Source organism: Pinus tabuliformis, chromosome 3_2, assembly GCF_031772625.1.
Source record: "Pinus tabuliformis cultivar Carrire ecotype Pingquan chromosome 3_2, CPIR1, whole genome shotgun sequence".
Lineage (NCBI taxonomy): Eukaryota > Viridiplantae > Streptophyta > Pinopsida > Pinales > Pinaceae > Pinus > Pinus tabuliformis.
The window spans coordinates 310,407,493-310,434,619 of record NC_142302.1 but is presented as its reverse complement, the minus strand read 5'-3'; the positions used below and the strand labels follow the sequence as shown (position 1 = coordinate 310,434,619).

At 32.6% G+C, this 27,127-nt stretch overlaps 1 protein-coding gene across 1 annotated transcript in view; it reads left to right on the top strand.

The window, feature by feature from the left end:
* Positions 1-391: 391 nt before the first annotated feature.
* Positions 392-27,127, top strand: part of STK (K-box region and MADS-box transcription factor family protein) — a 137,796-nt gene continuing 111,060 nt past the window's right edge. Inside the window, exons 1-2 of the mRNA XM_089418223.1 lie at positions 392-703; positions 843-1,248. Coding sequence (XP_089274349.1) covers positions 1,067-1,248 — 182 coding nt within the window. The 5' untranslated portion in view covers positions 392-703; positions 843-1,066. The remainder of the gene's footprint in view (positions 704-842; positions 1,249-27,127) is intronic.

The window sequence follows — 27,127 nt, the reverse complement described above, 5'->3', positions numbered from 1 at the left end:
ACCTCGAATACGAGATAATGGTGGTAAGAAATAAAGGAAGAGTGGAGTGCATTTGAAAATGAATGGAGAGCGCACAAAATGGAGGACAAATAAATGAAATATAATGCAAGAGTGCATTTCCCTATTATTTCCAGAAATGTATATGTGGGGTCGGCATTCACATGGGCGTCGCATTCAGGGGGTGTCATAGCGGTCCTTTGATTGCAGTGTGGGAGTTGCAACATGTACCAACAAATTCATTCATCCCAAAACCTAAATTTATCCTCTCCATTACTATTACCTACACCTATCCCTAGTAAATATGTCCTGCCTTGTAACTTCTCCACTGCCTGCACACGTCTTAGTCAATCCATCTGCCTTCAAATAGGCATTATTTTCTTCTTCCCCCTCCGACTGAAAGGCTATCGACCGACCGACCGCTCATCTTCTTCTTCTGCGCAATTTTTTCTGCTGGATCATCATCATTACCATCATCGCCATCCCCACCATCATCATCATGATGGTATCTCTATCTCTCCCCGGCAATCAATCGTAGAGGAAAGGAAGAGGGAAGGGGCATATGTATTGATCAACCTACCCGAAAAAACAACCTGATCAGCCCTGCTAATCTTGCTTATAAATCTCTTATCCACTGTTCAATCATTCAGGTTCTTCCCACTTTCAAGCAACGGCGCCCGGATTGGCCGTGTTCTTAGATTTTTAGGTACTTAAATGGACAATATTCCCCACCTGAAGCCGTTCTGAAAAAGATTTGTTTGTAGAAACAAACGATTGTAATATTTGCTTAAGTTGAGCTTAAGGGGTTTGGTACCTAACTTTCCTTGTGGTTATTTGTTTCTCAGAACTCGGGCTGCGTCCAACTGTGGGAACGAACCAGCACAAGGGCTTGCAGCTTTTGCTGTTGCTGTTGTGCCCATTCCGTCCAACTGTGGGAACGAACCAGCACAAGGGCTTGCAGCTTTTGCTGTTGCTGTTGTGCCCATTGCTTTTGGACTGGTAATAGTAGTTGGAGCTTTGTTTTGCATACGCTGTGAGGATCTGTGAGCGGAGATTTTGTGTACAAATCATGGGTCGTGGGAAGATTGAGATAAAGAGGATTGAAAATACTACGAACCGACAGGTCACTTTCTGCAAGCGCCGAAATGGTTTATTGAAGAAGGCGTATGAATTATCAGTTCTTTGTGATGCAGAAGTGGCCCTCATCGTCTTCTCCAGCAGAGGGAGACTTTATGAATTTGCCAACCACAGGTACCCCGACCTAACTTTTCTCTCTACTGCTACTCACCTTCCTCGGGGCACCGATCCCAAAAGTCGCTACTGTTGTTATGAATATGAATTATGTACATGGTAGATGTAGATTAATTTTGAAGATGCGCCATTGATGGTACTGTAGAGATAGACATATTAGTATTAGACGAAAATATTTCATGCTCTATCAAAATACACCTAACGATATTGTGAAGGAGTTTGCTTCTCTGTGATAGTGAGTGAGAAACTATGCGTTATCTATAAGCGGCCCCATCGCTGCAGCAGTGCCTAAGATCAACGCAAATTTGTGGTAGAATCCATTTCTAATTTAGTTTTGGCCATCACACAACTCTATGTTAATACTAATATATATATATATATATATATATATATATATATATATATCTGGGTTTCTTAACTTGTAATTAATCTGGCTTTGAGGCCATGGCTCAGGACTGACCCAATGGGCAGCTCTGGCCACAAATTGACTGTGAGTCTCTTATCTTGTCAATAGGTTACGCACCATACCATGGCAATGGTGTGGTGCTACTGGACTAGTACGAGTTGATGTAACGAGGATTTACAGCGTGAGAGCTATGGTTGGCACATCCCAGGCTGCTGGAGCCGAGATGAGGTACAATTAGTGCAAGAGAAATCGAGAGACCACCGCATTCAACTACGAAGATTGTCTTGATACGTCAAATCCTAATCCTAATAAATGAGGGGAAGGTTATACGCTTCCACCCAAGACGGAACCTGATCACTGATTTTCACGTCTATGGGCCTCGAGAAAAGGTACAGATTGATTTAAAATCCTAACTTTAAAATCAAGAAGAGCCCCTTTACTCTCAGTACTGCAGACGGTTTCGTTTTCATTCTCCTAGATTAGTACAGGTTCTTGCGGCCATGTACAGTGCTTGAAGTTAGGATAAGATCTCGTAGCAAGCGTAGCATGCTCGGCCTCAATTCACTGTTAGAGACCTGGTCATTTCACAACACAAAGATTTCTAGGTATTCGGGTTGTTTTTTTCCCATTTCCATACCGTGCTCATGTAATAGTGTTCCGGGTTTTCGGAAATCTCCTCGCTTACGCTGACCTCCTTCCGTTATGCGCGGCGATTGTGTCGATAGCATGCCATCTGGAACCGTATCATCGTTCTTTCTCTCGTCTTCGTAACAGAACCTCGGGAACTGTAATATCTTCGCTCGAGATTCTCAGCGCGGTAGAACTGTAATATCATCTCTTGAGAGTCAATACACAGGAATATTTTTCTCAGGAAATCCTAGGACGTGGCTGAGCGGGAATTATTTGTGCGCCTTTGCGCTGTTTTTTGAAGCTTGAATTGACATTAGAGATGTCGATAAAGTAAAGTTAGAAACTTTCACTACTCCGTCGATCTGTGAATAATTCGTGAATCAATCTTTCAGGATAGCATTTTTCTTTTATAGTCCCAGTTTTTGTCCAAGAAATCATTTTATACATTCAAGAATTCAAGGGTCTAGACGAATTATGCAATGCCTATTTCAGACCCATTCTGAGACTATGTAGTATGACGGTGACGATTTTCTCCTATCTTCTGTGTCGCTTCTTGTTGAGAAGTTATGCGATGAAGGTTTCGGATATGGGTGGAAGGCCGTTTTGAAACTCAGTACCAGTCGTTCGAAATTATTGAAATGATTTCGTTTCAATGTGTTAATGTTCTATATACTAAAACCGAATATCGCACACTATTTCTGAACATAGTGTATGGCATACCTCTTTTGGACGGTTTTACAGGCCTACAGTAGAAACCAAACGCTTAGGGTCGCTTCCTGACAAAATTGCGTTGTACAATCTATGGTAAAATAGCCCGCTCTTAAATTGAAACATCCACAGAACGTGCCTTCCCTAATATTCCAGTGGATTTCTCCTACACAATATTCAACCTGAGGTTAATCCAGTAACCCACTAGAGATTCTGAAGCTAAATTTTAAATAAACGTTGACCTCAACCTTGATTGCAGATGTTACTTATTATCTGTCCAGCGAATCTGTCAAGATTTCTATGATCCCAAGTTCAATATTTGCAAAAAAGTATCGAGCCTCCTGATAACGATTCGATAGTATTTTGATGTAGTGGGATGATGAATTCTCAAATGCCGGAAATCATCAACATATATGTATGGATGTTTGAAAGTATATGGGTCATGTATAGCAGCACATCCACTTATAAACTGTTTATGTTATAACGCATTATTGAAATTACTAACTTTCGCCATTAACGATCTTCAGCATTTGCAATAAAATGTTAATTTTGTAGTTATTTTTTGAGTTGTTCAGATTAATTATTCCCAAAGTCGTTGAGTTATTCTTTGGTCCGTAGTCAGACTTGATCTTCTCCTAATCCATTCAAACCCCCATAACATAAGAGTTATTAGTCTGACCCGTCATGAGAAAATCCTGATGGATTCAGGTGATTACATTACTCGAAGAATGATTTTCACTGTTTGTCAAAAAAAAAATTACTTTCATCGTTCAAACTCCCAGATTACAAGAGCTATTCGTCTGACGGTCGTGATAAAATCCAACCAGATTAATGGGCTTAAACTCTAATTAATCCTGACGTTTCACTAATGATGAAGTTGGCTTTTCGCTCGTCTTCTACTTCTACGCCTTCGTGTTTCCTGCTGATTTTCCTCTTGTACAAGTCAAAACCTGTGATGGATTTTTAACATGAAGGATCCTTTTAGTGACAAGAATTTGAGAAGTGGGATTGGTGGGAAGATTCACAAACCGTCATTACAATTCTTAAAGAAAACATTTCGGTAAAAACCTGCCTATTTCATAGAGATTCTAAACATACAGCTGTGAAGCATGTCAATATTAAGAACGTTTTTCTGGTTCAAGAAAACAATGTAACTGAAACTAGTAGTTTGTACGGAATATTTGACACCTCAACCATGCAACATGCCTCTCTTAGCAAGCAATATGCCACCAAACGGAGCAGAACCTATCTTTTTCCACGCAAGAATTGGAAGAATTGGGAGGTCACTACTTTTCTCAAAATTCATCGTAGGGTAGTAGTGATAGAAATAACTTTTATTTTTGTTTTGCCCATCGAGCGTGCAACCTGCCTTTTACCAGCGAATAGGTCAGAAACGGCGCAGAATCTATCTGCCTCCACGCAACAATTGGAAGAGGTGGAAGCTCATTTCTTTGAACTTCATTATAGAGTATTACGGTTAAAGATTTAATTTTAAATTTTGTTGATAAACAAATTTAATGATATTTTAATATTTTTACTGAGATTTCCTTACGTTCATATCAAATATATAATAATTTTTCATACCAACTAGATTCTTATTTAGCATATATTAAATAAGGGTTGTTATTTTTCAGCCTAACTTGATTCTTAATTATGATATATTAAATCCCAGTTCGACTTATCTGAAGACTTGGTTTATATTGAAAAGTTGATGATGACCGTACTTCATGAGAGCGTTAACATTTCTTTAGGTAAAATATTCCAAATCGATAAAAATAAATAAATAAACATTAATTGAAACCCATTTTAAAATGATAAAAATATCTAAATCAAATTAAATGGAATAAACAATTCATCCCTTTCTGAATTAATTATTAAAAAAAACATAATACCCGTCCACTGAATCTAAGTTTCAAAATTTTTTAATAAATTTTACAGACTTTAATCAATTGTGTCTGCATATAAATTCAATTGCTTAATCATCTTCCTTAAAATTATAATTTGACACGTAAAATTATAAACATAGGATATGAATTAAACTAAATTTATGCGGCATATCGTACTCAGTGTTCGGAGTTTTCTAGCGGTGGTCAATATAACTTGGCTGTGAATCTAATTTCACAGTTGTACGAAAATGTCATTCAGAATAGGTTCTTCACAAAATGTAATATCGATTTAAGGATGACTTCGTCTTAAATTTCTGAATTCTATTATGCTTCTAATAGAATTCCTTCACATATCAAAGGATATAACACGCTATCCGAGTATTTGAATGCTTCCTCACTGGCTGTCATGAACTTGAACTTTACAGAATTGAATAGTTCTCACATGGTATATATTAAATAAATATGGAAGGAATTACGTTATATTAGAACATGCCCCTTAGCCCATAAAGAAATTAACAGTGGCTTTACAATATTTTGGTGAGTATCTTATGCGTAAATCAATATTATGATCGACTGTATCCTTGGAATGGTTTTAACTTTAAATCTTTTCACTCCAATTCTATTAGATAAGGTATGAAATGCCAATATATACAAAATTAGATTTATTATATTTTTAATATTTAAAAAATTGCTTAGGTAATATTTGAAAAACAATATTTTGGTGAGTATCTTATGCGTAAATCAATATTATGATTGACTGTATCCTTGGAATGGTTTTAACTTTAAAGCTTTTCACTCCAATTCTATTAGATAAAGTATGAAATGCCAACATATACAAAATTAGATTTATTATATTTTTAATATTTAAAAAATTGCTTAGGTAATATTTGAAAAATTATAATATAAATTTATTGAATTTTTATTTATATTATTAAATAAATTATAAATTTATGATATGATGTATTTTTTAATTTTATATTTATGAGGATTTTTATTATAATATTTTTTAATACAATATTTAGTAAAAAATAATATAAATAGAAAAATATTCATTAATAGTATATTTTTGTTATAAAAAAATAAAGATTGCTTATTAGTTTAATAACATATTTATGTCAAATATAGTATACATTTGTATATAAAATTATTATTAGTTAATAAAACCATAATTTCTTTTTACATATTAGATAACTCTAAATTATGTTGTTAAAAAATTATTATCAAAATTATAAATTTAGATAATATAAAAAATAAATCATTTTAAGAAATATATAACAAAATATTTTTAAGAGATCTTATGATATCTACTTAACATATATAATACCTATCTAAATATACTTAAACTATATAATACCTATATAAATATGAGCATGATATATTATTTTTATAAAATTATTATATAAAATTATATAACTTAGAGAATAAAGTTACATCACAAGTTTCTTTAAATATTTTGTAACATTATGTTAGAGTGAAAGGTTGACAATTTGTAATATCGAAGATATAATATTAAATTTTATAAATTTTGGAATAGAAAAATTATTTAATAATTCTTAATTCGATTGTGTATAGGATAAAAATGTCTTCTAATTATTAAATCTAAAATATATATAATTTTTTTAAATAAAAAATTTGGAAATCATTTTATATATATAGATAGATAACAATAAATATATTTATAATTTTTTTTGTAATTTTTAATATTTTTGTTATATATATATATATATATATATTTTTAATTTTTTTTTATAATTTTTATATATTTTACTTTATTTTTTAGTCATATATTGATTAGTTATATTAAAATATTTAAATATCAAAGGGTTTTATCTATATGGCTCGGTGAAGAATTTTTTTAGTTACAATAAGTTCAAGCCTTTGAAAACATGTTGTAACATGGCCATTAATTATCTAAATTTAATATTTAGATATTTTCTCTAAATTATTAGATATCAAATACTTAAAATTGAATTAAAATATTATTACATTAACCCCTTAAATTCTCATGTAATATAATATATATAATTTTTAGAATACTATTTATTAGCCTTATCATATTATCTACCAATATTATTTATTTTTCTAACATTTATCTTATGTTTTTAAACATTCTAAATTACTATTCTAATTATATTCAATCAATAACTAAATGAGACATGGTAAATAAGATTGTAGACGAAGATAATAACACTTGTCATCATTCATGAGCATATGTTGGACACTCATTATCATGAAGGATGACATTCTCATTCATGGAGGATGGCCTTCATTAAGATTTTGGAGAAGAGGTTGGTCAACATTCTTCTATCTAGACATGACACTTATCACAAAATTTTGGTGAAACAATGTTTTGGATATTAAGAACATGGAAGATGAGAAGTGAGTGTGTAGATAGGGCTATGACACATCATCAATATAGGCCCTCAATTTTCCATAATGCCATTAGTAGGAAAAAATATTACGACTTGTGCAAACATGACACTCATAAAGGTGTTTACAATCACTCTTATCCTCCTAGGAATTATCTAAAAAGCCATGTGATTTCTCCCCCAACTACCTCTTATATATGCAATATGAAACAAAACCCAATAGAAAGGAACCTAACAGCAACTAAGAGAGTCAATGCACGAGAAATAATGGAGTATCAAGTAATGGGAAATTTTAATGCAGGTGCCCAGAAACAGAGGAATATGCCAGAACCACCTATGCACGCATTTGTGTGGAAATGGACTTCAGCGCCAAATTCCCAACGAAAATAAACCTAACAAGTAAACTCGATTATGAAAGTGTCCTCTTCTGATGTTGATCCTGCTTTGAGATAGGCCATCTAGCCAAAACTTACCCAAAAGCCTCCTAGAAAAATCCTGCTACAAAAAACCACCACAGATCTACATGGTGGGAAGGAGCACAAAAAGAACACTACACTGTCATCAAAGAAGAATACTCTAAAGAAAACTCTGAATCACAAGAAATCGGGCAAGACAGAAACAACTCTCAAGACAAGCATGGAGAAAGCCTCGCCCAACAACAAAAAAGTGCACTCTACAACCCCTCAAGCATCAACACTTATGAGGATTCGAATACTATACAAAATAAGTCTTCATTTAACAGCAAAGCAAATCTCATAGAGGAAACATTTTCTCTGACTATCTTCAAAAGGATGAACACAATAGATCACAGAGCTAAGACACCAATGTCCCAAGAACTAAAAGAGGTGAAGGAGATGCAAGATAAAGGAAGTTGGAAGACCATAGAGAAAAAAAAAGAAAGCTACAACACCAATCTCGCCAAGAAAGATGAGGAGCCAGACAATTAATAACTAAGAAACAAGATAAAGGAAGTTGGAAGACCGTAGAGAAAAGAAAACAAAGCTAGAACACCAATCTCGCCAAGAAAGACGAGGAGCCAGACAATTAAAAACTAAGAAAATTATAGGTCCAATAGACCAATTTGGTCTTAGTGGACGGCAACCACTATCATCATCATCATAATCACCTATTCTCATTTTTAAGGCTAGATACGTTAAGTAATAATTAAGGGAAATAGAAGGGAAGGAGCATTAATTTTCGGTGGAAGTAAGCAAGGTGAACTTAACTTTGCTCAAACCCAAAGTTAATGGTAAAACTCACAAAAAAAATTATAAGGTAAATTTTTTCATTCGGCTAATTTTCTTTTTTATTCCAAAAATGATTTACTAACTTTATTTTTTTCCAAAACAATTCACCCAAATTTTATAAGATAAAATTATATTACTTTAAAAAGTCACCAAATTTGCGAGAAAGCAAATAATATTTACATATAAATTTAATTATTTTTATGAAAACTATAACCAAATTTTTCTAGTTGGCTTTTTAAGAATTAGTAATATTTTCCAAGATTCCACACTTTCACATAAGTATCCATCCTCAAAATATTCCTTGGTTGATGCTCACAAGCTCTCTAAGAAGCTAAAACATGAAAAGCCTTAATTGAGGGGAAATCACTTAGAATTAATGCATCACACAAGGTTTTTTGAGCATAGGAATAAGGCTAGAATTGTGCACTTAGTGGACAATCTAGAGGACAAGGTTAAGCATGATAGCGTTGCAAGAGATAACAAAATGATTTCTAAGGAAAATTTTCATCTCATATTAGACTAAAGATTGTCAAGAAATAGGAATATAAGGTATTCATAACCTTAATATTTCAATAGCACGGTAAGAAATCAATAGATCTCCACTTCAATTTAGTATTAAAGAGAAGAAACCCTATTCTAAAAAAAATTACACCAACTAAAAAATAAATATTACTCCCTAAACCAAACCTTCCATGATTCACAATTGGCTCCAAAAGATGAAAAGAGAGAGTAAAACATTATGCTGATGAGGACCATTGAACACTTAGCACCTTAGATGAAGAGGAGTAATTGCATGTAAATGTTTGGATTTAGCTTTACATTTGTTTTTAGAAATGATATGTTTTATTTTTTAAGTTGGAGTGGCCATGGTCCAAACTCCTTTGAAGAGTGTCTTTCTTTTTTTTGGAAATGTATTGTTGGCTTCTTAAGTTTATGTGTATTTATAAATCTAAGAAGAAAAAAATATTCATTCAATTTTGATTTGTGTTTATAATAAGTCTTGAGTAAAAAAGTTGACATTGCATAACCAAAAATTCAAATTACCCTTCTCTATTAAATCTCTCTAAATGTATGTAAATATTCATTTCAATTATTACATAGAATTGTTCTAAATATTCATTTCAATTATTATATAGAATTGTTGACCATAATCAAATGGAAAAAAAAAAAAACTCATCTACGTACACTTTCTAATTTTATATCATTTATTCTATATACATTTACCAATAATATTATGTACTTAAAAAAATCAATCAATCATATAGAAACCATCTTCTTGTGGATTTAACTCTCTATAATTTAGGGCTCTTAAGTGATAAATATAAGACATATTAACTTTCATTTATTTTCTTTGTTTGTTATTGATTAATACTTTGTGATATGTATTAATTTGCTTCACATACATAAAAACATAATTGATTTATCTCTATAACATTATAATTCCACATCATTGTATTGCCAAAATCATATAAACTTATAAGAAATATATAAAAATCAATGGTACAATGGTTGTGATGGAAAAATCGCTTTTGTATCTCACTTCAATTCACTATATTTCAATTCAATCATCATTGCATATTATTATTGATATTTTCAATAAAATATAACAAATAAGCTTTGAGAAAATAAAACATAACCTCTTTCTTTTTCATACATACATACATACATATATATGTTTCAATCGATACAATATAATGACTAATAAATTCTTCTTTTGTGCTTGTCTTCTTGAAAAAAAAAATCTCTCTCATCCTAAATAGTTGTTTCTACATAACATTCATTTCTTCTTTTGACAATATAACTCTCTTCCTCTTTTTTCCTTTTTTTAATTGAATGAATAATAGATTATTATAACATATAAATCAAACAATAGTAAAATAATCCATATTCCTATAAATTAAATATAAATAATTGAAAAATATTTAATTTAAGTAATCTTAAAATATGGAAAGTATCATTATTATTTTTTAATATAATTTACTAAATTTGAAATTCTATTACAATATTATTATTAACTACTATATTCCTGACCTTCATTAATTTACCATATTTTATATATATATATATATAAACCTAAAAAAAATACATGAAATAAAAGAAACCTTACTCGTTGTTGTGATCGACAAAACTCACTCTTTGTGATAAGAAAATTCCAATCTCTATTTAATTTACTCTCTTTCAATCAAATCCTTATTACATAATACTATTCATATACCCTTTACAATATTAGTCAATACCCTTTACAATATTAGAACAGAAAAAAAATTTGCTTTTATTACTTTTTTTTTCCCTTTATCACTTTTGAATACATACTAATGTGGATTCGACCCAAATTTCGTCTCTTTAAAAATGATTCTCTCTTTAAAAAAAACCGCTTTTAAAACCACTTTCATCTGCAAATGGATGTTCTGCCCAAACATCCCACCCGTTTGTGTGTCCGAATAATAGTCACTTACCCTTTTTTTAATGTAAAATATCTATAAAATGTAAAATATTTAATTCAAATAAAATATTAAAATTATCATTATTAGTTAATATTATCATCATTAATAAATTTGAAATTCCAATATTTATAGTTGTTAGGATATTTTGTATATGTAATCCAAAATTCCTTATAAGACCCGATAAAAAGTGGAAATCCAAAGCTGTGAAACACCTTCAAAATAAAAAGTATAAAGTCCTAATAAACTTTTGAACAGCGCTATTTAGGTTCGTCACATCCCAAAATTATGGAGTGTCTTGATGTACAAAAGCCTTGTATCAAAAAACCTTTCAAAATTTAACAAATTAATTACTAATTTTGGATTAAATCGATGTCTGTCTTCTTCAAAAATGGTTCTACAGGTTAGAATATGGACAATTGTCTTCCTACTTGCACACAAGTCTGAAGTCTTAGTTATCAACTATAACAATGGCCAAGATATGTATTTAGGTTTGCAAAATAAAGCTTATAAGCAAACATTAATATAAAGACGAGGCTTTAGGAGTTACTTCATCAAAATAATTTTTTTCATATATATTTATTTTAAAGAGAATAACATGTATGGTAAAATTAATATAACGAGATTGAGCATTGATATTATATATATATTATAGGTTTTTAAATAATATATATATATATATATATATATATATATATATATATATATAGGTTTTTAAATAATTTATTATAATTTATCTTGGTTTGGATTTTTAAGGAGTTAAAAAGCCCTAAATCTGTAATGGAAAAATGCTCAGTAATTTTAGATTTTTAAAAATGTTGATTTAAAAAATATATATGTAAATTAATTATCTATAGAATTTATTATTATTTAATATTATATTTAATAATTTCTATATATAATGGGTAAAAAAGGTTCATTTAATAATTAGAAAAAATTATATATAGTTTGAATTTCTAAAAAAAAGTTAAAATCCATAAGATATTTGAAAATAACAAGTTATTTATCAATATAAAAACTACTATGATAATCATATTAACATAGAATATTTTTTTGAGGATTCAAGATTTTAAGAGGGAAAATGTCTCTGAAATTTGCATGACCTTTCAAGACTTGACTAATTGTGCGGTGTCTTCTTATATCCATGTCTTATTGCTCTTATGACCATGTTTTAGGCTTCTTTTTCTTGGTTAGAGAGCATTTGAAAATCCATGGTCTAAACCCCAAGACTAGGCTATGAGCAACTCAAGTACAATTGATTGCTTCGAAGACATACCTTATATAGAATCTTGGCCTTGTGAGTTAGCATGCCTGTCACATATTTTGCATGTCGTGCTTCCCCAAGGGAAATCAGTTGCGGTTCATCCAAATCCATTTCTTCTAGTCGGGATTCTTCTTTAGTTTCTTCCAAATCGGAGCTGAACATCCCCTGTGGTAATGGATTTTGTTGATTCTCTTCAAGAGACTTTTACAAGACCTCTGTAGGATTGTAGGATTTACCTTCTGTTGATTTCATACTTAATTAAATGTTGAATTTCTCTGGAGAGTCCTTTGGAGAGGAGAGAGACTCAAACCTATTTTTAGATATAATGATCTAGTTGGGATCTGAGGTACTTTGGGCACTCAAATTTCTACTTCTTTGGGGAATTTTTCCCAAATCCACTGGCTCGTTTTGAGAATATTTTTCTTCGATTGTTTCCTTGGTATTCATCAGGAAATCCCTAATAAGATGATTGTATTAATGACATATGCATCTAAATGAGACTTGTTCATAATCTAGAGATTGCTTCCAAACATTATCCTAATAGTAAATATCTATGGAGGCTAGAAGAGGTTAGGAGATATTCATATAAGCACAAATTCATGCATATGAATTGTATCTACCTCTCTTGGTGGCCTCTAATACTTTGAAAATGTTTCTGATGACATGACTGATTCCTTCAATGGTTTCCTCCTAATATTCTTTTGGGAGAGAAAATATATGGGCCCACATCGAGGCTACATGGAAATCATCATTCTCTCGATTATACTACTCCTTCCAAAATCACATGAAGAGCCCTGCATTGTTGAAAAAATGTGGCCCTCCTTTAAAAACCCTTTTTATGTGACTCTTCTAAGATGGAGAAAATGACTATAAAAAACCGTTGGCCCTTAACTCCAATTTGATTTGGCAATAAGGTTTCCATTTATTTTAAATTCACCCATTCAAATCCTTTTTAGAGAGCCATTATCCAATAATTTTGCATATTAAAGCATGATCCTACATATATTGGGTATATTCTCTTATCTTAATATATTTAACCTCCTGATTTGGATCTTGCACTACTTTTGGGAGGAAACACCTAGATCTCTAGCTTGCCATGATGCACCAAATGGAGCATTTGTTGCAAACTCAGAAACCCCACTTTTTTCAATTACTCTATTAAAATGATGTCGAAAATGAGGAGATTGATGGAGAATACCAGTAGATCCAGACTCATTATGAACTCTAAAAGCAATCTGGCTAAAGGAGGGGCTAGGGTCCCCTCTCGTGGAGCCAAGCATAGATATCTATGCAGAAGTAACAGTGGAATTTACATAGAAGAGCTGAAAAACCCAATCACTAGCGACATACATTTTTGAAATCAATGTAAGTATTTATATATTTATTCAAATAATTATATATAAATAAATATAACTATAAAATGGCCACAGGAGTGGTTCACTTAATCATAAAAATATTTATATATATAACCAATATAATTAGTATAAAAACTTTATTTAAAAGTGATGCATATTCAATAAAGAAATTACATATAACTATTCACCACCCATATTTATATGCATATACTCTATAAAAAAAATTAACTTGAAAGAGTATTTTTATTATATAATTTTGCACCTGGTTTGTAGCAAATACATCATCTATTAGAGATCTAATTCATCAAAATATCCTAATTTTTTTCTCCTTTCCAATAGGTATACATGATTTTCTCGAGGAGAATATCTCTAAGCAACAAAAATAGTGGTTTTTTAGGTCAATACCTTACAAAACTGCCCCAACAAAACACAAAATTTACAACACATAACACTAGTAGGGAATTTTTATAATAGAATTCATCCAGCATTAGGAGATTATCTTCAATTTACACCCCTCGTTATCATACTTGTCTACTTGTATGTTGAATTTTCTTAGGACATGTAAATTTTCTTTGAATGGGATACCTTCCATAATTTTCCTGACACTTTTTATTATCTTTTCCATAGATTTCTCCTTTGGTAGGGCGCTTTTGACCAAACGATGCAGGATTAGTAGAGAATCTCCTATAAGAAGAATTTTGTCTATCTAATGTTCTTTTGCTAACAAAAGTCTTTGCTAGAGATCATGTATATCTATTTTTCTATTTTTCATATGACCAAGACACCATGAGTACTTGAACACTTTTTCCTCCCCAATGCCATAGAGTACACCTCAGCCCTCCTGCCACCCCTACGTATACTCTATAATTAACCAATTAACAATCTATATTTTACATCATTTATTAATAATATAATATTTTATGTAGATATATCCAATCCATATGATATAGTTGTATGAGTATTAATATAGGTACATGTCATGTATGGGATATGTTGGCTAGCTTAATCGTGTAAAAGTATATATAAAAAATAATATTTATGGATAGATTTTTTAATATATATATTTTATATAAAGATTTTGTTTGTTTGTTTCTTTTTGTAATTTTAGCATTAGTGAGGCTACATCACGGTCACATCCAAGAATAACACTTGAATATGGTAGGGAATTGAAGCAGTGACTTAAAATCTAGGAGTGTCTTAACAACATACCTGGTCACCATCTATCCAAGCCCCTGTGGACATATATTTTATATAAATTTCATTTAATCACATAAATTAAATATAAAATAAATTATCTGTTATGTATAACAAATATTAATATGATGAGGATGATTAATTTTTACTGAAATCAAATTTGATTTATTTGACTTGAAGGAGGAAAGGGAATACTTAGTTTCTTTATAATTTATTTATCTGTTCTAAAAGGACTAAAAGAAGCATTCTAATATCACAATTTCCTTGAGTTAGAAGGTTAAGAAGGTTAGTTGTAAGATTCCTACTGAAAAAGAGATCGAATCTAGGTATACATTACACATTCTAAATCAACCCCTCTTCTAACCGAACTCACTATGGAACTCACTAGAATGTGTTCTTATTTAAGCAATGTTAATTTCATGTTTTACACTAGTTGGAGGGATCATTTTGATCTTCAAGACTAGGGTTAATGACCTTATTATAATAACTTAATTTCCTTTAACCCTGTAACTCTTTATCACACAAATTGTTTTCTTAAATTTAGAAGTAATAATATTTCTAATATTATCCTTATTTTGAGGAATTATTTCTTCCTTTGTTTCCAAATGGTTTACCCTATGACTCTTTATTCCAACACAATTTCTTGTTAATTTTAGAACTAGCAATATTTCTAATATTACATTTATCTTGACTAATTATTTCTTCATTTAATTCCCAATGGTTTAGTCAACAATGAGCATATTTATGCCATCATCACTTAGGAAAATGTAGTTTTGGCTAGAGTTTGAAACAATTTTTTGCCAATCTCTTATCTTTCATTTTATTTAACTTGTTCCTCTACATCAAATAAGTAATCATAGTTGTGCTCTCAATGGATGAAAGGAAAAATTATATGAGGATGATAAGATAGGGTGTACTACCTTTAACTTTGAGATTGTAAACTAAGAAGTCCTTTTGGATCTAATCTATCTTTCTTGATGATTCTCTAAAGAAATTGCATCCCCAAAATTCACATCCATATAAAATAATAGGAATAACAAGAGTCTCAAGGGTACATTTTTCTTATCACATATCTAAAGGTTTTTTTGCATTATAATTGTTTTCAATCCAATGATAAATTGTCCACCTTCTACGTATCATTTTCTCAATGCTACTTTGCAGTTGAGCTAATGATGAATATTGATTCCAATATATTTGCAGGAAGGCACTTCCTCCAAAGTGTTGTTGTCATATATGACAGTATTGTAGGTGATATTTTTGGTTTTAATTGTCATCATTTCATTTTCTCGATGTTGACATCCTTTCTTGCTAATGTAAATAATAATATCATCAACACAAAGAATTAGAATGATGACTATACTAGGGAGAATGGGGCTAACACAACCTACTTCTTTTAGGCCATTTTCTTACATGTTCATGTACATGCCAAAAAGTGTTGGGGATGAAGGAAATATTTTCTTAAATAAAATATTATAGGTAATTTCTTCAAATTGATGTTATTGTTCCTAAACTTATTAATAATGTTCTCATACAACCTTTTTAGAACATCCCTGAATTCAAAATAAACTCTTAACTCTTCCAACATATTCCAAATATATTTCCTAAGAAATATGTCAAATGCCTTTTGAAAGTTAACATAACAATATTGGAGATTTGTTTTTTGTTGTAGCACTCCTCCACAATTATCTTAAGTGTAACAAGGTGGTCTATAGTTGAATGATATCTTCTAAATCTAACTTCGCCTTTATCTCCATTTTAATGGATTTCAAGCCATATTTTAGTTTTCCTTCTTGAATAACAACCTTTCGCTAAAATGGGGGTAACCATAATGGACCTATAGCTATAGAGATGATTTCTATCTCTAATCTTAAAAATTGGTACAATGAGTCTTTGCATCTAGGGTTTAGGGAAGTCCTACTTGATCACTAAATTGAAGAGATTGTTTATATTGGGATTAGGATAGGCCCTCTAATTTTTAAAATTCCATATTTATATCCTTCAATGTCCTTAAGTTTCACATTTGGTCATTTCTTAATCCAAAATACTTTTCCTTCCATAGATAAAACTTCATCCTCTATGGTAACATTTGGGATGGGAAGCCCCAAGGGATAGCTCAGTTGGTCAAGTTCTCGTTGCTAAGTACCTTGCCAATTGGGAGGTCACGAGATCAAATCTCCTCGATGCCCTTGGGGTTAGGCCTGACCAGATAAGTCGATGGGTAAATCTCTTTGGGTGGATTTGCCTAAATTATTACCCATGGATGTAGTGATCACTTAGTGACTGTGAACCACAGTTGGAAAAATTATATATATTGGGATGGGGTCCATGGCATTAGAGGATTCATAGATATTGTTAAGATAGGAGTTCCAATCCCTGAAGGGAATAATATTATGTAGTATAGATTTAAAACTTATTATTTTCCTCTGGGACTTCTTAGGATATAATTTAGAGAGGTGAAAAATATGCCCTTGCTTCTTATATATAGCACATTTTTCTTCCCTTTAATTATGACTATGTATATATTTATCATATTAAGTTTTAAGGACTCATTAGAAGCATCTATAATGGGTTTCATAGAAATTTTACACTCATTATCATATTAAGGGTTGGTTGTTCTACTTTTCTTCTTATGAAACACCTTGGTAAATAATTCGTTAATGGAAGTAAAAATAATTGTCATAAAATTATGATAGATGTCTTCAAAATTGTCCTTATAAGATAGGAGACTTAATTTACTATTTAAATCCTTTAAGAAAATATGACCTTTACATTTTTTAAAACGAAAAGTTTAAAGCTAGGGTTAATGGTCAATGATTAGAGTTGGGTTCATGGACATTTAAGAAATCAAAATTTACTACTTGGTTGTAAATAACGATATCAAATATCACATAATCCATGACAATACTACATCTGGTTGGAGTTTGGCTACTTCATTACCTAACTCAATACCATACAAATTTTCAGTCAAGTCTTTAGAGTGTCCCTTTGTACTTAGTAGCTAAAACAAGGTATTATCTAGATGTGAATAAGATCAAATAATAATATCAAATAAATTATGATAATATATCAAATATAAAAAATTAAGGATCATATAAATATGTGAAAAATGATATTCATAACTCCTATATCTATATCTATCACAAGTGAAGGATGTTTGGGTGATAAACTAACTTGAATGCTATTAATTTATAGGATTATTTCTTTAACTTCTAAATCCCTAATGACTCCATTTGGAAATATTATATTTTCAAAATTTACCTTCCGTTTGGGAGTTCATAGCCTTCATTATTACTTCATCAATATTACTCACCAAATAAAAGGATGGTTTAGTAAGACATCCATGCACAAAAGTATGGGTGATTACAAAATTAATATGCATGTCAATTTATTATGTTTATCATTAATGTCTATCAATACTAAAAATTAACTAGTGCACTTCGAATAATATCCCATTTGGAAATTCATCTTAAGAAAGGGGAGTTCCCACTCTGCCTATAGAGTAAAGTTTCATATTACATTGACTTGAGCCATCACCATGAGTACAATATCACTTCATATAACTTTACCACTCTATGGTATAGTGGAAAATTATGATTTATAATAGTATTAATTTTTCCTTAGTTCAATTTAGGATTGTTTGATGAATTAATGGTAATATTATTTTCAACCTATAAGGCCATGCACTCCTCCTTGAAGCTAATATCATTACAAAAATAATCCAAGAAAACCACCTCCTTGGAAAATTATATGGTACAAATGTAACATGTCTCTATACTCGATTGGGCAAGAATTCTTGCTCAAACTTATAGCTTCTCCAAACAATATAAAATATAGGCACTTGGGGATTTTAGTTTTTTCGAATTTCAAATAAATTGACTCATTAGAATCATGCATGTAAATTATTTTTATTCCATGTTCTTGATATAAAATCATTATCCTTCATGCCTTGTATGTTTATTAATCACCTCTTGAAAATTGTCTAATACTATTCACCTAGAATGACCATAATCTAGATTTTGGCATAATATTGCATACATAATCTTTTGACTCGCAATATAATATGACACTTTTTTCCATCTCTTCTTATTCCTTCTTACTCTTGTGACTTGTGTCATTATCTAAAACCAAACTTTTTCATAATCAATGTGAACATCCCTTCAACATACTTCCCCTAGCTAATACACAACACTCTATTAAAAATCCCTTCTTACCTTAATACCCATGAAATAATTTGACGATCAAAGAAGCTTGATGTCAGACTCACTTGGTAATTTTGAATTCAGACCAATTCCTTGGAATTAGTATTTAATGATATCATAACCTTGTAATCTATGACGACTATGAAATGCTTACCTCCCTATCTATGCTAAACATAGTGATTTTCAACACTTTATGCAAAGCCTTGTTTAGTCACATTCATAAAACCTCTAGTACCATTTCCTTAGGGACTACTTGATATCATGTAATGATTTACTTAACTCGCACAATTCATCTCTCCCACTAACCTAAAATCCTTCTAGTTGTCACATGAAGAGTTTGTCCTTGAGATCTACATGAAGAAAAGTTGTATACACATCTATCTTCTTAATTGATTGAACCACTATGGAGAAAGTTTCATCAAAACCAATATCTGCAACATGACTATGTTTTTCTTACCACATAAGCATTGGATAACTTTACAAAAGAAATAGATGTATATTTACAACAAAATATCTTCCTAAATTTAAAAACTCTTCTAAATGCAAGTCTAATTTGACACAAAAGTATTCATCAGTACTAAGGTCCCTATTCACATTTATAAATTTAAAACATGTAAGATAGAGGAAAATAAATAGAACTATAAGACTCGTAATTATATGTATTTGTCACTTTTCTATTCAAAAGACTTCCTAGTAACTCTCTACCTCTCTTACCAATTATGAGATGTTCCTAATCAATTATGAATTTTGAAACATCATTGTAGAAAATCTGTGATAGATTAATCCAATAATGCAATATAAATAAGAGCATAATACTATAACCTACTTCTACTATCAATTTGTGAAAGCTTAAAGATTGAGCTGAACAATATAACCAGAAGAAGAAGAATCAATGGCACAATACACATGAAAATAATTTGGGGAAAGCCTCAGCTAAAAACACCACACTATTGTATTCTCATACATGGTGGAAATACATAGGAATTATACAAAGCCTTAGCTCTCACAGCTAGCCATCTATTAGTACAATCCTCACAGATGCTCATAGGCAATCTTGGCTTCTCTCCAGCCTTCCTCTCTACTCTCCAAGCTCCTATTTCCTTACGTCGTTCCTTGTGGATGATTAGCCTTTACGAAGTGGATGATCCTCCTTCAAAACTGCACAATCCTCAAAGATAAATCCTTGACTACATGCATGAGTTTTCTCCATGAGAAAACACTTGCAACTGATAGTACACTGTCCTTGAACATTAATCTCAACTGAGTCTTTCTCAGAATAGGCATGGATGAGTTTCTGATGGAGGAATTTTCAATTAACTAGAGTAGCACTAGTTGAGTGCATTAATGCATCAACTGACTGTTAATTCACTATTAGTTCCTCAAACAATTTGGAACTAATTTAATTGGACTTAACTGAGTAAATTGAGTTAACTAATTACAACTCAAATATAACTCAATCTTATCTCCTTAATTTAAGGGATAACTCTTACATGACTTCAAAAAGAATTCTAACTTGATTTTCTCCAACTAATTAATTTAAAATTAATTAATTAATTATTTCCATGTAGCTATTAAGACTAAATTTGATTTTAATTCACAATTTAATTCAAGGACAAATTAAATTGGAATATTCTTGTTGTCATATTTCAACACTCCCTCTCAACAAAAAAGGGATTATCTGCCACCACGATCTTGTCTCTATGATACTCAAATTTACACTTGGACAATGCCTTTGTCAAAATGACAGCATCTTGCTCGTCTGTCGAAATATGTTGTAGCAACATGATCCTCTCAACCTGTGAAAAGCCACAAGCAACAAATCTTGCCTTATGCTTCTCCACACTACCATCAGCAGCTTGCTTTACCTTGTAAAGCCAATGAGAACTCATAAATGACTTGTTCTCTGGTCTCGGAACCATGTCCCAAACACTATTATGAACTCTGGATTCATACTCCTCCACCATAGCATCATCCCAAATCGGCTGCTGCACTACTTCCTCAAAGGAAGATGGCTCAATCTCAACACATTCCCCAGCAAGGGCCATGTATCTAGTGTACCTCTTAGGTGACCTTCTTTGTCTATGCTGAGAAGATGGTGCTCCCACATTCTCTCTCACATCCTCCAACAATCTGTCAGCTTCTCTTGTGCTCTTCCGTCCATCTCTGCAAGACCCTACTTGAGTGGATGTCTCCACTCCTGGGACCTCTGAATGTGGCTGCTCTACATTAGTTTGAAGCTCCTCCTCCTTGGAAACCAAAGTTCCTCCACATCCTGTAGTTGGAGCTCCCTCTCAAGGAAAACTTGCATGGCCTTCTGCTCATCAAACTTGAGATCTCTGCGAACCACTATCCTTCGACTAGTAGCCAAGTACACCTGATAGTTGTGAGGTGTATCAGTGTATCTCAAAAATATCCCCAACTCTGCTATCAGCTCAAGCTTCTTTCGTGCATCCTTTGTGACATCGCAATATACCGATGAGCCAAAGATCCTGAAGTGGCCCACATCTGGTTTCTTACCGGAGAAAGCTTCCTCTGATGTCTTCATCCCAAGTATGTGATGAGGGCTTCTATTATGCAAATAGACCATTTTGTTTCATGCCTCAGCCCATAAGGGAAGTGGTAGGCCTTGGTCATGCAGCATTGCCTGTGCTACCCCTACAATAGTTCTCTTCTTCCTCTTGGCCACCCCATTCCGTTATGGGTTAAGAGGTGTCGTCAACTCTCATTTAATTCCTTCCGCTGCATAGAAGTTCTTAAACTCTTAAGAGACATATTCTCCATTGTTGTCACTTATCAAGGCCTTGATCTTCTTCCTTGACTCTTTCTCAACTAAAGCTTTGGACTCACAAAACTTTGTGAAGGTTTGGTCCTTCTTTTGCATGAAATAAATCCAGCATTTATGAGAATTTTCATCAATGAAAATCACATAATACCTTTTCTTCGTTGTGGATGTCGTCGAGAACAATCCACACAGATCAGTATGAACTCACTCTAAGATAGCCTCTGCTTGACTATCACGATCATGAAAGGAAGACTTGTTGTACTTTCCCAAAGTACAACCTTTGCATGTGTCTACTTGCTCAAGTTTACCTTTGGGAAGTCCTGTAGATATCTATTGCATTATCTTCAAAGCCCCATGATGCAAATGGCCCAACTGTCTATGCCACAACTCGCCAATGTCTTGGCTTTGCACCAATTCTGCTTTCGTAATCAATGCTTCACAATCATCTACCTCTAGTTTATAGAGATTCTTCACCTGAATCCCTATCCTCTTCTTCTAACCCGTGTCTATGTGTCTTAGGAACGCCTTTTCGAAGAAAACATTGTAGCCTTTGTCGTCCAACATCGTGACCAATACCAAGTTCTTCTTCAGTCCAAGCACATACATCACATCTATCAAGGTGAGAGGAGCTCCATGCTCCCTTTGAAAAGCAACTGTTCCCACTCCCAAAACACTATACCTTCCGTCGTTACCCATCTCTATGCCCATCTTGAGGTATTTTACTCCAAGGCACTAAATAAATTTTTATCACCGGCCATGTGGAATGAGGCTCCACTGTCAAGATACCAGAAATAACCCATCAATGATGACACCATGCATGTGATGAGGGTAAAGTACATTTCGAACTGAGAGGCTAATGCCTCACCTCCCGATCCTTCTGAGGATCCCTTCTTGGACTTCTTCGATAGGCAATTAGTCGCATAATGTCCCATCTTATGACAATTAAAGCATCTTACTTTAGACGTGTCACCCTACTTTAGACATGTCACCCTTCTTCCCTTCATGAGAAGAATTCGATTAGAAATGGAAAGCCTTCCCCTTCCCTTTCCTTGCCTTACTTTCTAAGGCCAGATTTTCTTCATCATCATTCTTGGATGAAGAACCATCTCATGTGCTCCCCCTAATCTCCTCCTACATAAGATCTGACCACAGTTGTTCCTAATCTGGCAGTTTCTCCCTTCCATTCACAGAGTCCTAGTAGCTAAACCAACTCTTTGGAAGGCCAAGGAGAACAAGGCTCGCCATATCATCATTATAAGTAGTTATTCCCACACTTCCAAGCTCATCTCTGTAGGTGGTGAGCATGTTCAGATATGTGGAAATAGTATCACCCTTCTCCATATTGATTCTTCGAAGCTTATGCTTGAGTGCCAATTTCCTCTGGTCGCTATTGTTTTCATAGAGGTCCTTCAATGTCTTCCACATTGAAAATGGAGTATCCTTCCCATGGAGACTTAAGACAATATGGTCTCAAACTCCCTCAAGGATGATCTGTCTCGCCTTTACCACACACTTCTTCCACTTAGCCAACTCTTGTGCATTAGTTGAAGCTGGCTTTGGGATTTCTTGATCAATGAATTCCTTCAAGCCATTGTCTTCTAATACTGACTGCATTCTATCTTTCCATGCTATGTAATTCGAGCTACTTTCCAAGCCATACTCGAGTCTAAAGCCATAGAATGCCATTGGCCAACCTTGAAGTATGATATGAATTCGATTTGCACATGCAACCCTGAACTTCAAACATCAAATTCTCCTCTAAGTATATTGTTCACAGCTCTAATACCATGTAGAAAATCCGTGATAGGTTAACCCAATAATTCAATATAAATCAAAGCAGAATACTATAACCTACTTCTACTATCAATTTGTGGAAGCTTAAAGATTGAGCTGAACAATATAACTAGAAGAAGAAGAATCAATGGCACAATACACATGAAAATGCTTTGGGGAAAGCCTCAGCTAAAAACCCCACAATATTGTATTCTCACACATGGTGGAAATACATAGGAATTATACAAAGCCTTAGCTGTCACAACTAGCTAGCTCTCAGTACAATCCTCATAGATGCTCACAGGCAATCTTGGCTTCTCTCCAGCCTTCCTCTCTACCCTCCAAGCTCCTATTTCCTTGCACTATTCCTTGTGGATTATTATCCTTTACCAAGTGGATGATCCTCCTTTAAAACTGCGCAATCCTCAAGGATAAATCCTTCACTACATGCATGAGTTTTCTCCATGAGAAAACACATGCAACTAATAGTACACTATACTTGAACATTAATCTCAACTGGGTCTTTCTCAGAATAGACATGGATGAGTTTCTAATGAGGGAATCTTCAGTTAACTGGAGTAGCACTAGTTGAGTCCATTAATGCATCAATTGATTGTTAACTCACTATTAGTTCCTCAAACAATTTGGAACTAATTTAACTAGACTTAACTGAGTAAATTGAGTTAACTAATTACAACTCAAATATAACTCAATCTTATCTCCTTAATTTAAGGGATAACTCTTGCTCGACTTCAGAAAGACTTCTAACTTGAATTTCTCCAACTAATTAATTTAAAATAAATTAATTGTTTGCAAGTATATATTAAGACTAAATTCGATTTTAATTGACATTTTAATTCAAGGACAAATTAAGTTGGAATATTCTTGTTGCCATACTTCAACAATCATTTTAGGCATTCATCTAACTTGTTTCTATAATGGTATAAGGTCTTTGAATTGAAAATAATTGGAGCTCATGTAGTGGGTTTCTCAATCATGTCATTTATATCTGGTTATTCCACTTCCTAATAAGGATATTAAGAATTTAACATTGTTTATTTTTAACATCTAGAATTACCTATGATATACATATTATATCTTCTTAAATTATATTTTAGTTTTAATCATAGTTGCAGGAACCGTCCCCCTAAAGGATCAGGGGGTGTAACCACGTACCATATGGATCCGCCACCAATCCTCTGACGGAACCTCGGATCCAAAAATCGGATCCGCGATTCCGCCATTTTTTGTCAATTCCTGGAAAAACCGATCCATGGGGGCCCGATCCGTTTTTCTGAATGCTCGACCCATGGATCTAGAAAGAATCAAATGTTGATATGTGGAGGTTCGGGTGTGTATTCATCGTGGATCACGAGAAGATCCTAGAGAAGGTGGACGATTCACACTATTTCGCGAGGCTTTTTTCTTTTTTCTTTTTTTTTTTCTTTTTTCTTTTTTCTTTTTTCTTTTTGAACTGTTATGTGAGGAACTATACTTTTTGAATACTCCCAAGGTGCCCCTTGATGCTCCCTAGATGTTCCTAATTTCTCCCTAATGATAATGTTAAATTATTAAAGTAAAAGTGACATCCTCTATCTTTCATTTTCATCCTTTTACTTAAATTTTTAACATTACCATGAAATGACTCAGGATATTTGAGAGTGGTTCCAACCTCATCAGACTTCATATGGAGAAAATTGAATTTCATATCCCATTCAAAATTCAACAGAACTAACAATATTTAGGCTCAATGGGATTGTGGTGTTTCATTGGATTATATCATGCATGAGGGCATATGATTCACATTTAATCAAAAGCACTAAGCCCTATATGTACCCCAGTGTTGGAGTTGTTAATTGTTGAACTTCTTTTTCATGGAGTTAGCAAAAGTGTACCCATCACTAAAGTCAAAATCATTGATCAATCATGTTAAGCTTTCTCTACCATAATATAAGGCTTGGATTAGGTCATTTGATCAAAATTGGGAAATGGTGACTAATATCCCTAGAGAATCAAAGTAGAGGCAAAGGCTAGACAAGAGAAGAGGAATCTAGATTCTAGATGGTTAATGCATCTAGATGGTTGAAGTTGTAAGAATCAATAATTGATGTACAATGGATTCCATATATATCTTGATTTTTGTAAAAATATGCATGTTTTCATGTCTTCTACAACTAATTTGCTATTTTGGATGTTTTTTAATATAAATGCAGAAAAATATAAAAAACTATATATATAGTAGATGCTTCACTTCCTATATTTTTGAGAAATGATGCTTCCATGTCCTGCTTCCAAAAAATGTCCCCACTTCGTCCTCGCTTCGTGAAAAATGGGTTTTCATTATCTAACAAGATCGTATCCCAACTATATGGTGATGTGTAAATATAATCCAAATATTATAGCCCTTGATAACCTCATTACAACCATGATGATGCACTTGAAAGACTCATTACCAAAATTATTTATTTTCTTCTTGATCACATCCATGTAAGCCTCAATTCTAAAAACTCCAAGACCTTAAATAAAGCATTTTTTGCCTCTCCATATCTATATATGTCTTCAAGTGCCATGCAAACTAAAATGGATTTAGATAATGAATTGTTCATATGATTCTTTGTATAAACAACTTCATCTTAAAATCTTTGGTTCAATATAACATCTATTTTGATTCTTCTATCCTTTTTTATAAGGGCTTGTTCAATTTTTCGACACCTCCACTTGATGAGGATAATATGTAATTTTCTTCTACCATAAAAATCCATGTGATGTTAAAAATGTATCAAATTGTTTGAAATGATACTCACCATTAATATTATCACTCTTCCAAAGCCTTCAAAGTTTTTCTACCTTATTTTCAACTTCTACAACAAACATACTAAAAACCTAAATATTTTCTCTTCAACATCACAATTTAAAACCATCATCTTTCTAAAAAATTCATTAGTAAAGTTGATGAAATATTTATGTCTTCCAATAGAATATACATCAGTCTAAATGCAAGTGTCTATATGCATTTATCAAACATCTCTTCAAGTCTATATTTGATTGTATGGTTACTTGAGGAGAAAGAAAATATTTTTCTTGAAATGATATATGTTAGAATTAAATAGTAGAGAAATGAAATTGAAATATTGGGAACATAGAAAAGCATAAAAACAAGAGACACACATATAGAAGTAGCTTACCTAATCTAGGCTACGTCCATGGAGAAACAAGTAGTCCTTCATTTTATATCATACAACAAACTAAAGGGATGCAACCTACATTGCATCCACTATAAGTTCCTCTTTTCTCTCACGTAGTCCTTTCTTTCTTTTTTACTCATGGAATACTACATAGCCGGAATACAATTCTCTCATATAAACTTAGCGTTTCCCTCTAGGGAAAAAACCATAAATTAACATTACTTATATCGTCATATATTCCACCTAATTAATGGTCTAGATTGACTACAAAATTACAATATTTTACAAGGTTTTTCTCTCAAACAAATTGCTTTCAGGGGCATTTCCCTCAAACCCCCGTCGGGGGGGGGGCAAGCCACCCCACACTTGTCAAGGACTAGGATCCGAAAGTGGCTGAAAAAATCTTTTAATTAGGAAGATAAGCAGGCTCCACACCCAAA